This window comes from Myotis nattereri, assembly GCF_964212035.1.
Source record: "Myotis nattereri genome assembly, chromosome: 2".
NCBI lineage: Eukaryota > Metazoa > Chordata > Mammalia > Chiroptera > Vespertilionidae > Myotis > Myotis nattereri.
In genome coordinates, this window is record NC_138076.1 from 166,298,063 (window position 1) to 166,313,746 (window position 15,684).

Genomic DNA, 15,684 nt, shown 5'->3' on the forward strand with positions numbered 1-15,684 from the left:
AGACAGTCTGGCCGAGCCAGGGAAATGAGAGAAAGGAGTAGAGACAGGTGGGGAACTGGAATGGGGCACAAACCAAGCTCCACTTTTCCTCAGGCTTGCCAGCTGATGGTGTTGGCAGGCTTCCTTTGGCCCCAGCTCAATCCCCCGTACCCCGCTGCAACGGTCTCGTTTTGGTCTGCCAAGAAATAGCCCAGATAAAGGAGCAAGTGACGCCCCATCGCTCCCTCTGACTTGTAGCACTAGAATGTATTATATGCAGCCCCAGTAGCAGATACAGGAATGTTTTCTTTTCCAAGATATATACCTAGTACAGTGATGGCAAACCTTTTGAGCTCGGCGTGTCAGCATTTTGAAAAACCCTAACTTAACTCTGGTGCTGTGTCACATATAGAAATTTTTTTAAATTTTTTAAATATATTTTATTGATTTTTTACAGAGAAGGGAGAAGGATAGAATCAGAAACATCGATGAGAGAGAAACATCGACCAGCTGCCTCCTGCACACTCCCCACTGGGGATGTGCCTGCATCCAAGGTACGTGCCCTTGACCGGAATCGAACCTAGGACCCTTCAGTCTGCAGGCTGATGCTCTATCCACTGAGCCAAACCGGTTAGGGCTAGAAATTTTTTGATATTTGCAACCATGGTAAAACAAAGACTTATATTTTTGATATTTATTTTATATATTTAAATGCCATTTAACAAAGAAAAATCAACCAAAAAAATGAGTTCGCGTGTCACCTCTGACACGCGTGTCATAGGTTCGCCATCACTGGCCTAGTATGTCCTCCACCCAGGACTCCAAAAAGCGCTCTACAGTTTTGTCCTCTAGCAGTGACAGGGACCACGTCACTGGCCCACTGGCTGCAGGGCTATGGTGAGTGGGTGTGGGTCCACTTTTAAAGCTAAGACCACACAAAAGGTAAAGGCGTGCTTGGGGACAACCCAGCCCAAGAATAAGAGACCCCAGGAGCCCTGACAGACAAGGTCATCCTGGTTACCCACAGTAGTCATCTCAGGGACTCACCAGTGGGCCTCCTCACCTCAGCCTCCCCACCTGAATGCCTTCCAGGAAGGGAGGCTGGGAAGGTCAGAGTGCGAGGCTCTGATGCCCACAAGTCCTTTGCGACTCTGGGCTTGAAGACAGGAGAGAAAAGGGGCTGGCGTGCCCACTCTCCTTGAGAGGCTCTCAGCACCCGTCAGTTCCTCCTTGGGGTTGGAAACCACCACCCTTGGGCTCCCTCAGTTAGTGGCTCGTTTGCAGAAGCCAGAAAAGGGGAAAGGAGGCTGGATCGGGAGGAGCTGTGACCTCTGTGAGAGCTTGTTGGTCTCAGATGCTGTGATTGAGTAAGTGGGGTGTGATTTGGTGGGGAGGGGAATGGAAGCAGCTCTTGCAGCAGTTCAGGGCTGTTATCGCCCACAACCATCTGTTTGACGAAGAAGGGGAGCTCTGGTTTCTAGGCTGATCTGAAGAGTGAGGTAAAGGGCCCTAACACTCCAGCTGTCTGTGCACCTTGGCCTAGAGGGCAGAGACCATTGTGTGCTCACGTGCTGACCTCCTGGGCTGGCAGACTCCTAAGTGGGTGTTTCCAATCCCCGGGGCCACTGTTGGCCAGCAACAGTGATAAACACTGGGCTAGAGGGGAATCTGTGTGCAACCACTGGGTAAGGGTAAGTGGGCATGAGGTCAAAAGCAATGGTTTCCTGCCTGGCCAGTGGCTCAACTGAGCATCAACCCATGCACCAGGTCACAGTTCAATCCCTGGTCAGGGCACATGCCCAGGTTGCAGGCTCGATCCCCAAAAGAGGGCATGCAGGAGATCAATTCTCCCCTCTCATCCATGTTTCTATCTCCCTCCCCGCTCCTCTCCAAAAATCAATAAAAACGTGTTTGTTTTTTTTTAAAAAAAGAGCAATGTTCTATGGTAAGGGTCCTCAAACTTTTAAACAGGGGGCCAGTTCACTGTCCCTCAGACCGTTGGAGGGCCGGACTATAGTTTAAAAAAAAAAAACTATGAACAAATTCCTATGCACACTGCCATATCTTATTTTGAAGTAAAAAAACAAAACGGAAACAAATACAATATTTGTATTTGCATGTGGCCTGCAGGCCGTAGTTTGAGGACCCCTGTTCTCTGGGTTGCCCAGAAAAAGGCCCCCATATTCTCCTTCCATGGCCAGAGTTCCCATAGGAGAGAACATACAGTCAGTAGTTGTTTTCCTTAGGAACAAAGTTGTACCTCTACAGAGCCAGCCTCGCACAAATCACTCCAGTATTGCACTGGCTCTGAGACAAGGCACCAGTGCCAGGCTGCCAGCTGGGAGAACCGATTATGGGTGATGGAAAGAGAAAGAATGCTTCTGTCCTTAGCACATGATGGGAACCCCAAAGAATGGACATTTATGCATAAAATAACCCCATTGTTTTTCCCTAAATTCTTCCATCTCATTATGCTCCTGTAGTAATTTTAGTGTGGAGACAAAGAATTTGTTCATTTATACAGGAATAGAGTGTGCAGAGATCCAGAATCGGCTTGTCATAGTCTGTATCACTAGGCTCTTCCCAAGAGCAAACTGTAGATTTGCTCAAAATTAGTAAGGGTTCGTCAGTTATTCATTACACATGTAATTAGCCTGGGTAAAAACAGATGCTATTTCAATGTCCTTGACATAAATTTTTTCCACTCCAGGTTATCACCCACATTCCTTTCTGCTTTCCCTACTGAAGTCTGATAAACCCCCAAGTTCCGGATTAGGAGGTGGTTCTATCCTTGGTGGGTCTGACTGCAGACGGAATACTCAAGTGTTCCCATCCAGCTTTGGAATGTGCCTACACTCATCCTATGTTCTAAACCCCCTTTTTGGGTAGAACCAAGACAATGGCACAAAGGAGGAAAGTAATGAGCCACCAGTTGGGAAGCAGGTACATTATGCTGGAAACTAATGGGAATATCAATCCTGAGCAAAATCTTCCAAATTCTGTCAGTGAGGGGTTGGTTGTCTATAGTGTGAGGATGACAACACAGCAAGCCTTTCTATGCTGGTCTTAGGAACTGAAATCGTATTCAGGGCTGTGAAAGTGGGACTGTAAAGAATGGCAGGCACAGACAACAAACGGTTTTAGCTGTGCAGGCTCTGGCCCCAATCTAGACAGGAGCCCTGATAAGTGGAACTCCCAGAGGAAGCTCAGGTTCATTAAGCCTAAGGAATCACAGGCACCCAAGGACCCTGCACTTGAACCAACACATGGGAGCCCTGGGAACTCAAAAGGACGAGGGAGATGTCAGCACTGCTATCTTATTAGTACTTTCCCATCGGGAGCTGGAGACAGTGATGAAACCCAGGAATCCCACCAGCCTCTGGCCTGCTTGGACCCCTGGGGCTGACAGAGTGAGCGCTCAGGTGGGGACCTGAGGCCCACAGGTAGAAACCTTTTTTCTACCATATCCCCAGCACCTAGCAGGTGCTCCATAAATAGCTGTCAAACAAAATGCACAAACACCATGCGCATGGCTAAAGGCACTGGAGAGAAAAGCTCAGGGAAGAGCTCTCCCTCAGTAGGTAAGGGGACCCATCCTTCAGAAGATTCTTTTATTAAAACTGGGTGACATCGATAAGGGAACAGTACAAAAAAAATTTTGGTCCATGAAAAAAAACATAATTCCATTAATAAAAAGTTATCTTTTACAAGGACACTGTGTAGGAGTGCTGAGCTTCCTTCTCATGGTTCCAGCCCCAAGAACAGGTCGTCCAGTGTCACTGGGGAGCTTTCAAGGGAGGGGGAGGATAATAGCAGGAAGGAGACAGGGAGAGAATTCTGTCCCCAATGTGGAACAGGCAGGGACACCGGGCTGGGGGATGTGCTCGCAGGAGCCTGAGGAGGGGTGGGAAGCAGGGGCTTTGTCAGTTCTGTGGGTTGAGCCCATGCGAACGGAATTCCCTCTGTGCCCAGCTGTCTCCCACCCTGCTGTGTTGAGTCTGCGAGCCTGGGATATACTAACTCGGGGTGATACACCTGGAAGAATCTGAGGCTCTCATGGAAAGATGCAAAACCATCTCAGTTCCAAGGGGCCAAAATCACAAGGTCCTGCTGCTACCTGAGGGGCCTGAAGCTTTGAGGGCAGGGGCTGGGGAGTCACCATCCTGTGAGGCAGGGAGGAAGGAGTCACAAACCCAACTCAGAGCTCTTCTGCAGCCCTAGGCGCTTTCACTCCTCAGTGCCCCAGAAGTCACCAGCAGGCGCCAACTGGGCAGACAAGGGGCAGGAAGACAGGGGTGGCCCAGGGCTTTTACCCGTTTGACTTTAGGCCTGTTTCTCCATGAAGGGATGGGGAGGCAGAACGGAGTCAATGAATGAAGCACACCTCCAAGCAACAGCAGGAACAGCCTCCACCAGCAATGACAGTGCCCAGGTTAGACCCCGCGGCTCTGACAGGGAACGGCAAGATTCCCCACCCAGACACCCTGGGTGAGGACGCAAAGGAGGGAGTCCTAAAGAGAGCAGCTACAAGGAGTATGCTGGGAGGGAGCAATCATTAAAGAACAAACTCCAATACTGATGTGGCCCCCCTAGGAGGGAGTAAGAGGAGCACTGAGACAGCAGGCCAATCCAGAGACTGCAGACTGACCTGGGCCTCAGTGGAGCTTGAGAGCCAGGGTTCCTTTAGTACTAGGGGGCAACAAGTGAAGGGAGAGTTTGCTCCAAACCTGTGGAGGGAAGGAAGGACATTGGATTCTGTTATCAGGAGAGCCAAGATCAACTAGCTTATAGAGTGCCTCCAGGCCTGAGTCTTGGAGAAGGGAATGAGGCTCCCAACTCCTCGGTCTCTGAAGGGCAGAATCAGTGTTGCTGGTCCCCTTGAAGACCACCTGGCCTTAGGCCCAATCCATTCAATGCACTGATTACCACTACAGGTTCTCTCTCTAATACTATCTAGAGGTCCTATGTAGACCAGGGGAGGGTAGAGGCACCTGGGAACTTTGTGGGGCAAAGGGAAGCTGGGGGTGGGGAGGGATGGGGTGGGAGAAGAGGGTCATAGGTATCTTGTAAGACAGAAATGTTAGACCCTCTTCATTCTGGTGTTGTCCTTCAACCAACAGCATCCCCTGGAAGGTCCCAAGCAAGACCAAGGCAGGTGCTATGAGGCAGGCAGCACGGGGCCCAAAATAAAGAATCGGTGCAGCCAAATCAGGGCTGTGGGAGAGGCCCTATGTATTTCGGATTCCCAGGGCTTGCTCTAATTCTTGCCGTCTCTGCTGCACCTAAGGAGAAACAGTGGAAGGAGCAGAAGATGAGACAAACCAGGAGGAGGCAGCTAATACCACTGGCCCTGCCAGGGAACAGACCCCTTGCCTTTTGTCACTTTTCCCTGTGCAGCCCAGGCACCTACCTTGGAGTAGAAGTAGCGGCACACGGCCTCCTGAGCCCAAGGCTGGAAGTAGAACTCAGCTCGGCGCTCTTCCTCTGGGTTACCCACCACATCGGTCATGGTCTGAGGGAGACGGCAGGGAGTAGAGAGAGAACGGATTTGTTTCCTTTCTTTATGCCTGTACAGATTGAATTGTATTCCCCCAAAAGATGTCAAAAATCCTAACCCACCCGTACCTGTGAATCTGACTTTATTTAGAAATAGGGTCTCTGCAGATATCAAGTTAAGGTGAAATCATTATGGTAGGCCTAATCCAATATAACTGGTATCCTTATAAAAAGGAGAAATTTAGACAGAGACAGAGATGTGCAGAAGGAAGAAGTGAAGACAAATGGAGAATACCATCTGCACACCAAGTACTGCCTGAAGCTACCAGTTAAGACAGGGGCCTGGAACAGACCCTCCTGCACAGCCCTCAAAGGAACCAACCCCTGCGGACACCATCTTGATTTCAGAACTGTGAAACAATAAATTTCTATTGTTTACACCAATTTGTGGTAGTTTACTACAGCAGTCCTAGCAAACTACTCATGTAACACCCACAGTCACCCCTGCAATCATCAAGTCATTGCCTGGCTCAGGGATCCCTTCTGGAACTCTTGGTCCCTTGCTCCTCTGCTCAGCCTCCAGAAGAGCAGTCACAGTCACCACAGGACGGCGAGAGCTAAGGGAGCATCTCACACATTCTGTGCTCCTTCCTACCTTCCTGCCTGAGCCTCTGCTGCTCTCCTCGCTGGGAAATACCCAATTCTCCATGAAGCCTGGGCCAGCTATCTGAGTCTCATCAACCTCCCTTTTCCTTTTTATTATCTACTGATACTGGTGAGATCCAATAATGTCTAATATGGTTTATTACTTTTCCAATCACAGCCTAATTTCCCCAAACCGAATGCAAGCTACTTTGAAGCAGAGATCTTTTCCCACCTGTGTCCCCTATGATATGGTGCACAGTGACAACAAATAAATGCAAACGCAAGATAAACATTTGATGATTCTACCTCCATTTCCCTACTTAACTGTCAGACAGACCCTAGAATGTGCTAAAGATAATCTGGTCCCTCACTTACCCTTCTGGCTCTTCTACCAGATGTCACAGAAAACATGCAAACGTGTGCCTCACTGAACTGAGTCCCTCTGCCACTTTCCTAAGTATTTTTACCTTGAGGTCCCGGCACTGGGACTGAAGCCAGTCATTAATGAAACCCTGAGGGTCTCTGGCAAAGCTCAGCATGAACTCCCGCTGGGTCTTCAGCTGATTGATAGTTTCTATTGTCTCATGGATCTGAAAGGAAGAAGGAAGCTCATAACATTTTCAAACTGGGGAAATGCAAAGTGAAATGGAAGACAGTGTGGACATCTCCTTGTGCCACTCCCAACCTCGTACAGAGCTGCCTGGAGATGACACTATTGTCCAGAGCTCCAACTGCTCTGGCCCTCACCTTTCTCTCAGGAGGTAACTTGCACTGTGCTCTATAGACCTGATGTGAGAGAAGTTTTCCTTTTAGTCTCCAGTGCCCATTCTGGGGGAAGCTACATGGTGAATACTTAACCCATAGCACAGATGGGTCTAAAAACACTCTTGGGTAGAGAAATAGTACAGAGGGCTGTCTCCAAAGTTAGGGTCCATGGATTTTTTTTCTGTCTTCTTCCCTTATTCTCCATACTTTTCCTGTCAATTTCACCTACTCGCATGTCTTCCATTACCACTGACAGGGTAATGAGTCCCCAATCTGCAAACTAGAGTCCTTTTCCTAAACTCCAACCAATCCAACAACTTGGATTGCACCTTTAACTCTGTAAAACAAATTCACTACCTTTCCTCCAACACTTGCTTCTCCTCCTGTTGCCAGTATGAGTGAATACTACCACCCACCCAAACTAGAACCCTGGGAGTCATCCTAATGCCTCCTTTTCCCTCACATCTCACCCCACGATCCCCATCTAAAGAGTCCAAATCCCTTCAACTTAACTTGGACACATCTCAAATCTGCCTACCTATTTCCATCCTCACTGTCTGTACCCTAAGTTTAGACCCTCCACATATCTCACATGAATTACCGCACTGGCCTCCTAACTGAGCTTCCTGCCTCCAAGTCTGCCTCTTAAAATCTGCTCTCCACCTTCCTGCCGGTAATCCCTCGAAATGCAAACAGCCCCTCCAGTCTTCAGGACAAAGTATTAACAGGTGTTTCCTGCACGAAAGCTTCTTCATGATTATGCTCTACTTTCCTATCCAGTTTCCTTTCCCAAACGTCCCATCACAGGCACCTGGAGCTGTACCTAGCACACAAAGGACATACTTCTTGAAAATGCTAGGCTCACCTTTGGACCTACACACACCCTGCTCCCTTTCTGGAATGTCCTCTGCCTCCTACACCCTAAGCGCCACTTTCTTTTCTCCCCCACTGTTAATTTCCACTCTGTCCTTCAAGATTTCGTTGGGGCATCAACTCTTCTGGGAAAGCCTCCCTGTTCTTCTTTTTGGCTTTACTTGTAGGAATTATGTCTAATAAGGTTAAAGATAATAAGATAATAACAACAGTAGCAACAATTATCATTTGTTTTTATGTGCCAGGAACAAGGACATGCTTCTACGTGAGTTGTCTAACTTAATCCTTACAGTAAGCTTATGAATAGTCTTTATTTCACATGTCAGAAACTGAGGCTCAAAGCTATTAAAAGGTACAGTCAGAATCAGAACTCATGTATGTCTGGCTCTAACCAGCACCAAGCACAGTGCCTGACACATACTGGGTGTCAATACATTTTTGAATACCACGAATCAAAAGGCAGCCTAGAAGCTGTGACAGAGGGCTGGTAGCACCCAAACTACCCAGGTAGAAGCACCCACCTTGTTGTCTAGAGTAGCAATCTCCTGCTGGCTGGCAGTAGACAGTAGAAAAGAATTCATCTGGGTCTTCAAGGTATCATCCACTTCCACATCAATGTCATAACAAGCCGTCTTTTTCTGATCATTTGGGTCAACACTGGGGAGGAAATCAAAGGGGCCTGGTAAAGGGCTTGTCTCCTAAGACCTAATTACACAGGGTCAAAAAGATGGCTCAGGAATGAGGGGAAAGAAGTTGATTGCAAAACTCCTTTTGGGTATGATGAAGTGTTCTGGATCTTTCTTGTGGTGGTAGCTACAGGGTATTACACATTTCCCCAAAGTCATCAAAATATACTTTAAACAGGTACAATTTCTTGTATACGTATAAACCTCAATAAAGTTGATTTGTTTAAAAAGTCAATGGTAAAAATTTAAGTGGTACAAAAGATATCCAGTGAAAAGTAGGTTTCTCCCTCCCCAAAGAAAACCACTACTGTAGTATCTTGTGTTATCTTTCTGCCTGTTAAACTAAAATTGACCCTGAAAATGAATTCAAATAAAACACACACCACACAAAAAAAGTGCTCTAACTTTAATTACAGGAATATAGAACAGACCAATTTCTCCTAACCCAAAGTATAGGTAACAGTTTTTAATTGCTTATTAAAAAACTGAGTGATGGTTACCTATCCTAGCTGAGTGATGGTTCACTGTCTAAAGAAAGGAAGGCCTTTACTGGAATTAATACAGAGTAAGGGTTAGAAGGCAGAGAGACTATATCCAACCACAGAGACATGCTGCTTTGAGGAGGAAGTACCTTCCTTCATGTTATATGTGCCTAAAGATGCCTTGCTCATCCATCTTCTGAACAAAAAGTAGATGGAGGTCATGGAGGTGGAGTGTCAGACTGGAATGCCCTACTATCCAGAGAAAAGATGGTAGCCCATCAGCAACGAACTGATAAATGTCTAAAAACGGATTCTCCAAAGAAGAGGGGAAAAGCCCTGATTTGTAGCATTTGCCAATTTCTGTGGTTTAAATATTCCCAACATGGTTGATTTCAAGCTGCCAACATTACATCACTGATCAAGGAGCTGGGAAGAGCTGTGCAGTTACACATCATTATACTGTACTTCCACCAGACAGACACAATAGACATAAGTAACCTTGAAAACATAGGTACTAATAAAATAATTAGGAAATAAACTTTTGAGTAATATTACTCATTTTAACATCATATATTTAATTCTAAGTTTATATAATTTAATTTTAAATAACAGCTATGTTTAACAACCTGCTTTCAAAATTCCTGCAAATTTGACAGCTGGCTTGTGCAAACTGGTACAAGCCAGCACCAGTACACCACTGCCTCCCACACACATGCTTACCTGATGACATGGTTGATGATGATGGGTTCGGGTGGCATAAGCAAGGCGTGGAGCCTTTGGGGGATTTCTGAAAACTTCATACGCTGAGACTCAAAGATCTGTGGAAACGGGGAAGGGGATAAGAAGTTGGCATTCTGGGTTCAACTAGGGCTTCAGAGGACTCTAGCAAAAGAATGGGTCCTTTCTTACCTGCTGGAGGTACTTGTCACAGATGACAAACTCCCGCTCATGAGGGTCCTGGAGCTTATGTGTCTTAATATATTGCCACAGTGCTTGAATGATCACGGGACGGGTCTGGGTGTGGATGCCCAGGAGCCTAGCCAGGCGAGGATCTAATTTAAACTGGGGAGGCTGCAGAACACCAAAGAATATAGAGATGAAGCGAGTGAGCTGGGTCTATATGCATTTTGGGGTGTTTAGCATGACCATACATTCAAGTCATTCAACAGTAGTAATGCAGTGTTTTCTCTGGGACAAACAATAGGAGAAATTCAAAAATGACTAAGACCCTATTCCCGTATCTAGGGAACTTAAAGTCTGGTGTAATTATCCACAACTAGACTTAAACTTTAAAATGTCAGACTGCTGCCCTAGGTGGTTTGGCTCAGTGGCTAGAGAGTCAACCAGTGGACTGAAGGGTCCTGGGTTCGATTCTGGTCAAGGGCACGTACCTTGGTTGTAGGCTCGATCCCTAGCCCTGGTTGGGGCTCATGTGGGAGGCAACCAATCGATAGATGTTTCTCTGTCCCACTCTCTCTAAAAATCAACCTGAAAATATCCTCAGGTGAGAATTAACCAACCAACCAACCAAATAAAAACAAATAAACAAAAATGTCAGACTGCTAATGAGATGTGGCTGTGGCTGTGAAAGCCAGACCCCCTCACGTCACCATAGCATACCTGGTAATCCAGCATCAGTAGGACAGTACACCGGACATTCACATCTCCTGGCCGCTTCACCTGGAAGCCATCCGTCTCCTGGGTAGTGGCGGTCCTGTGCCACTACAGAGAGGAAGATGTCAGGGGGTGCTCTCCCAGGGGAAGAGCTGGGGTGGGAGGGAAGAGCTTCTGTAATGACTGAATTCAACTTTGATTATTGAGGCTACTGGAAAAGAGCAATAGCATGAGTTTATTTGTTTTTTAATTGCTTATGGCTTTGGGATTATTATCTGTTTAATTAGATTAACCTTTCAATTCTTAGTGCTCAGGGTCACGTTTAAATTAGCCTAAATTTCCAGTGATGATTTTATCTACACGATGGATAGTACACATGTGAATGGTAAAATAACACAACTATCATTTACTGAATACTTACTATGTATGAGAGTATTCTAAGACATTTACTTGGATTATATCATTAAATCCCACAACATCCATACCAGATAGGCACAGTTCAGCCTATTTTGCAAATGAGAAAACTGCTTAGAAAAATGAAGTCTGCCTAAGGTCAAAGAGCCAGTAAGTATTGGAGCTGCGATTTGAGATCTGGTGTGTCTAACTCTACAGTCTACATTCCTAGTCACCACCATGCTTTAGTTAAGCATATTTACAAATTTCTATTGATTCTATGACTGACTTCCCTTATTAGATGGTAAAGACTTTCCCATGTCTCTTAATGGTTGAGGTTAAGGGGCTGCAGTTACACTTGCAAAAAAAGGAGCAGGTTAAGTTCACTTGGAATGTTGGACTGCCTCATTCTGGTTTTGACTGTATCCCAAAGAATACTGTTGCTAACATGGCTTTCAGAACATTGCATAATCAGGCATTATAATAACAAATTCTTAATTTTGGAATGTGAATCTAAACATAGCAGGGATCAAAAGGAAGTCCCAGATCTATAACAGTAACCTTGGCAAAGAATAGAACCCTAACAGTTAGCCCCCCTAATTAGAGACTCTACTACCATGAAAAAGTATGAATGATGTATGGTTAACTATGTCTCAACCTTGTTAATAAGCAAGATACACGTGGCATGTAAAAGAGGCCTCCATTAGCATTCCCCTTGAAAGTGGAGGGAACAACCAAGATAGTAACATTAAAAAGGTGAGACAAGTCAGACTGCAACAGCTAGTGCCCCCTGGAGGTCAATGTGCAAACTACATGGTGGTACTGTACCCCTGGGGCAAGTCTTTATTTTTTATTTACACCTCCCCCTCCCCCTAGACATTAAAGTTTGACTCCCAAGTCCATCATCCTTCAGTCACAGAGTCAAAGCCTAGAGGGCAGAGCTACTCACTTCTACCAGATGGTTGTCTGGCCCGTACAGGTCTTTGTCCAGTTCGATCACCAAGGATTTAAAAAAGGAAGAGAACTTCCTCTTTTGCTTGGTGGCATCGTATTTGGACAAGGCTGACTGGAGAGAGACAAAAGGTCATGTTAGAAAAGCCCAGAAACAATTCCTTGAGACAAAGTCCCATAAAAAAAATGGACCCAAACAGCAATGGGAAAACCCAAAAATGTCTTTTGAGCTTGGCTGGGGTGGTTCAGTGGTTGAGTGTCGAACTATGAACCAGGAGGTCATGGTTTGATTCCTGGTCAAGGCACATGCCTGGGTTGCAGGCCTGGTCCCCAGTGCGGGGCATGCAGGAGGCAGCTGATCAACGATTCTTTCTCATCATTGATGTTTCTGCCCCTCTCTCCATCTCCCCACCCCCCGAAAGAAGTAAAAACATATTTTTAAAAAATGTCTTTTGGGTATCTCTTAGGAAATGGCAAGGTAGGTGTCTGTGAGTATTAAACAAGTCACAGTAGCAACAGAACCCTGAAGAAGCAGCCTATATTATGTATGGGGTCACTGACTTAACTTTGTCAAGTTAAGCCAAACCATTACACATAACAAAGCGAGTCTAAACAGAGAAAAGTCTGACTATAGAGGGGAAATGAATCACAGGCAATGTACAGCCAGAACAAAAACAGCTTATTTGGGTAGAATGACACCACCAGCACACGGGCTGGATCTATAAAGAGAAGGAGGCTCTGACACTGAACCCTGGTTCTCCTGCAAAAATGCATTCACATTAGCTTGCCTGTGAATAGCTAAAAATAGAGAGCCAGAGAGTATAAGGGAAAAGTGAGCTTCCCCAAGGAGCTTCTGGGTAGGAAGTTTGGGGGCTATCACCTGTCAGCTGATGCTCCCCATGAAGCAATCAAGGGCCTGTCAGATAAATCTGCTCCACTTAAACTGTGAGATGTCTCCAATGAATGTTGGGAAGATAGAGATGCCACAAGGGGAATCAAAGACCTCAAGAACTCAAAGAGGAAAATATGGCCTCAAATTTTAAGTGCAAGCTCACTTGAAAACACACACACACACACACACACACACACACCAGAATACTCGGCACATACTGCTAAATTCAATGGCCAGTAGCATCAGGAGGAAGGTAAATAACAAATCAAATCCCAGGACAGTAAGGTGCTCGATATGACACCACAGTGAGGGCCAAGCTGTGGGAGCCAACACAAAGAACCATTGTCTTTAGCACAGGGAACACGGCGACCCCTCCCCCGCTGTTCCCAACAGGAGCTGTGAGCACCAGTCAGGCTTCCTGCCAACCAGACAAGACTGCTTGTTCCCAGCAGCTCCCACCCTAGACACAGACCCGCGGTGGACCTTGAACTCACATCCTCCAGGAGCCGTCCTTCTACCCGAAGCTCCCAGGAAGCCACCGTCCCTTCCCCATCCTCGGCATCTGACTTAGCCGGATTGAAAGTGTTAGAAATGAAAATTCGCAGCTTCCGTTTTTGCTGAGGAAGGCAGAAACAGGATTGACGGTGGGGCTTCAGTGGTTTGATGTTGAAGACAGGGTCTCCCCAAACCCCAATATTATTCCTAACAGACTGGCTTAGTGTCTATCCAGTACCTAGGGTGGGTGGACAGAGATTCCACCTAGGAGTATAGGCCATTGGTCTGAGTGCAAATGTATATACTGAGATGCTAGGTGGTTAAAGTCATGCAAGGTACCAGTTCCTAAGGTGTCAGAGTAGTTGTAGCAAAAACATGGACAAGGTATAGTATATTTCTGGTGCGAGAGATATCAAAAATCCCTCCCCTTTTGCTGTTTTGTTTTTATGTTCCTAATGTAAGTCTCAGTTGGTAGGTGGATGGGAAAGATGTAACTTAAATGCCAAGGAGAGCTGTGCTGCGTGTCTGACTTCTCATCCTGAGCCTGTTGCAGGTTCCCGAGTCCTCTCTTTGGTGGTCTGCCCAGTGTACTCCTGTTACCTTGATGGGACGTTTCAAGGCCTCCTGTATATCTAGCCGCTTCCTCATGATAGTCTGGTCCAGTTTCCTTTCAAAAGCCAAGAGATCCATATAGGCCTGGGATTCTGGTACCAGTTCACGAATCTTAGAAACAGAAAAATAATATCATGTGGATAGAGAGCTGACCATCTCTATTCTCAAACTCACCACACCCTCAAGAAGACCTACAGCCTGGACTCACCCTTTGAGGTAGAATTTTGTCAGCCATCTTCTTTTTCTTTGCACTGTTCAAGATAAATACTGTTATCAGGTTGGGATGGAACGAACCAGAACACGAAGACAGGGTGTCCGCACCCCCATTTATAGTAAAGTGAAGGGACTGCAAAGATTTTCCCAAATCAAAGACATTCCCCCTCCCCCCCCCCCCCCCACACACACACACGAGGCATCCTCCAGAATAAGCACATTCTGCTGACACAGCACCGCCATTTCTTGGTTCAGATACTCCCTCCCCCACCTCCCCACTCCTCCCTGCCCTCCAGGGTCATCTTACTTGTGGTTTCGATTCTGGACCGCCTGCTGCTGGACCTGCTGGACCTGCTGAGGAGCGGGTCTCTTGCGGGACTGGTCCATCCCCGACTGAGCCAGGCCAGGTCGGACTGAGGGGTTCCCCCCATAGCCAGGGGGTCCCATGGAAGGTCCCTGAGGTGTCATGCGGCTGCCTGGCAGCATACCTGGTCTCTACAGAGGGGAGAGGACCCAGAGATGACATAGCTTCCCCTGCTGGGCCCACCGAGAAGGGAACCGGGGGGATTCTTGAGTTCTTTGAATGAAGCAAGGCCAGTGGGGGGAGTGCAGGGGGCGGAGTACAGTGGAGAGCCCTCTGCCCCTTTGAAATGCAAATCACAGGAGCTTCCTCTGCTCCAGCCGTGATTCCCAAGAAAATATCGCTCCAAAGTAGGAATCAGGTTACACCCAAATCCCCCCTCGTCTACTCTGCATCGGACACACCGGGCATCTCCAGTCCCGACAGTGCTGCCAGCTCCTCCCTCCGCCGGGGCTGGTGGTGTGGCCCTAAGCCCTCCTGCCCTCCAGGTCTCAGCTGCCCGCACCGGCCCCTCCACCCGCCCGGGACCCACATCCTGACCCCGCCCCACGGAAACCGTGCCCCCGGGAGCAGGTGGAGAAGCTAACGGCCTCCCCCACTCTCACTCGGGGCCCCAGTCCTCCCAGGAGCCCCTCCTCCTCCTCGCCCCGCCGCTGTCACTCCCAGGCCCCCGCTCGGCTCCGCCCCGGCCCGCGCGCCCCTCCTCCAGCCCCGCTCACCGGATAGGCCGCCCCGGGCATCGGGGAGCGGTACAGCCCCTGACCCGGCGCCGGGCCCATTCGCACGGGAGGCCCCGGAGTCCCGCCCGGGCCCAGGGCAGCCGCCGCGCCCGCCCCTCCTGAGGCTCCGGCGCCGCCGCTCGGAGCCACAGACTGGAAACCCGCCCGGGCCGCCATCTTCCCCGGAGCCGCTGCTGCAGCTGCACAAAGAACCGGAACCGGAACTCCCCCCGCCCCCTGCGCGCCCCCCGCGCGCTCGCCTGTCCGCCCGGCCGGCCGGCCGGCACGGGAGGCTCAGGGCAGCGAGACTGTGGGCTAGAGGGGGCAACCAGCGGAGAAGGTGTTGGCCACGCCCTCCCGCCTTCGCGGTCCGCGAGGGGGGAAACCATAGAGACGGGCCCTGGGATAGAGCGGCCCTGGGCGCGGGCGCCCCCAGGCGACGGGAGGGAGACAGGCCTGGAAAGGCGGACCCCGGCCCCGGCCGGGCGCTCGGGTGAGGACGGTGGTG

At 48.4% G+C, this 15,684-nt stretch overlaps 1 protein-coding gene across 1 annotated transcript; it reads right to left on the reverse strand.

Annotated features, from left to right (window-relative positions):
- Nucleotides 1-3,573: 3,573 nt before the first annotated feature.
- SMARCD1 (SWI/SNF related BAF chromatin remodeling complex subunit D1) lies at nucleotides 3,574-15,474 on the reverse strand. Its single transcript, XM_081082556.1, has 13 exons — nucleotides 15,177-15,474; nucleotides 14,404-14,591; nucleotides 14,092-14,134; nucleotides 13,872-13,994; nucleotides 13,271-13,393; nucleotides 11,883-11,999; nucleotides 10,547-10,648; nucleotides 9,836-9,997; nucleotides 9,647-9,744; nucleotides 8,280-8,415; nucleotides 6,588-6,710; nucleotides 5,390-5,491; nucleotides 3,574-5,261 (listed from the first exon to the last, which is right to left on the reverse strand). The coding sequence occupies exons 1-13, from the start codon at nucleotides 15,351-15,353 to the stop codon at nucleotides 5,208-5,210; spliced, it is 1,548 nt and encodes a 515-aa protein (XP_080938682.1). The 5' UTR covers nucleotides 15,354-15,474; the 3' UTR covers nucleotides 3,574-5,207.
- Nucleotides 15,475-15,684: the final 210 nt, after the last annotated feature.

What these genes read in the sequence shown, in the direction of transcription:
- SMARCD1 (XM_081082556.1), bottom strand. Translation starts at nt 15,353, where the DNA reads ATGGCGGCCCGGGCGGGTTTCCAGTCTGTGGCTCCGAGCGGCGGCGCC. An exon ending in GTGACAAGTACCTCCAGCAG is followed by an intron (nt 9,745 to 9,835) that starts GTAAGAAAGGAC and finishes CCGTTTCCACAG; the next exon opens with ATCTTTGAGTCTCAGCGTAT. An exon ending in ATCATCAACCATGTCATCAG is followed by an intron (nt 8,416 to 9,646) that starts GTAAGCATGTGT and finishes TTTCCTCCCCAG; the next exon opens with TGTTGACCCAAATGATCAGA.